Source organism: Trypanosoma grayi (genome assembly GCF_000691245.1).
Source record: "Trypanosoma grayi strain ANR4 Tgr_987_V1, whole genome shotgun sequence".
NCBI lineage: Eukaryota > Euglenozoa > Kinetoplastea > Trypanosomatida > Trypanosomatidae > Trypanosoma > Trypanosoma grayi.
The window spans coordinates 5,323-6,141 of record NW_008826606.1 but is presented as its reverse complement, the minus strand read 5'-3'; the positions used below and the strand labels follow the sequence as shown (position 1 = coordinate 6,141).

General features: G+C 54.2%; 1 protein-coding gene across 1 annotated transcript; it reads right to left on the bottom strand.

Annotated features, from left to right (window-relative positions):
* Nucleotides 1-2: 2 nt before the first annotated feature.
* Nucleotides 3-302, bottom strand: DQ04_09871030 (transaldolase; the record flags this gene model as incomplete). Its single annotated transcript, XM_009316077.1, has 1 exon — nt 3-302. A coding segment is annotated over one exon (300 nt), but the record flags the coding sequence as incomplete, so codon positions are not given.
* Nucleotides 303-819: the final 517 nt, after the last annotated feature.

The following is an 819-nucleotide window of genomic DNA, read 5'->3' as shown; positions in this document are numbered from 1 at the left end:
CCCGGCACAACGCGCAGGATCTCGCAGCCGAAGCTCACCGTCAGCGCATCCACGGCGAGCTCCAGAAGGTGCGCGCGCTCGTCGGCGCCGGGCGCGAGGCCATCGCGCAGGCGGGCGACGTTTGTCTTGGCGAACTGCACCGCGTCCTTGACGAGGTTGGCGTACTGTGGCAGCTCACTGCCGGCAAGCACCAGCGACGGGTTTGTCGTTGCGTCCTCCGGCTTGTACTGCGACAGCAGCGAGAAGTCGGCGGTGTCGGCCACGACAATGGTGTGCTTCTTCAGTTGGTCCAGAAGGCTCATGTTGATGTGCGAGTGGGTGTTGGAAAGTTGGTGTGGGCTTCTTGTTGCTGCCTGTGCTGTGTTCCTTCTTGTTTCTGGTTGTTTTTGTTTCTGTTGTCGCTGTTTGCTGCTGGCGTTTTCTTCTTTCTCTTCTTCTGGTGGTAGTAGTAGTAGCTTTGTCCGTGAAGATGTCAGAATCTTTTTTTGTTTTTGGTTTTTGGCTTATTATTTCTTCCGTTCTTCACCCGTTGCAGGAGAAATACGGGGGGGCGAACGATGAGGAGGAAGCGGGGGGAGGAGCAATAGCAACAACAGCACGGCGGGAACAAGGGTGGGAAGGCGAAGTGCCGCGCACCACACCCACAGCGAGCAAGCGAGAGAGAGAGAGAGATATAGAGGGACGCGCACATGCACATGCACATATATACACACGTACACACAGACGCACAGACAATGGCAGATGGGGAGACGAAGCATGGGTGCCACATATACATACACACACATATATATATATATGTAGATATAGATATAGATATAT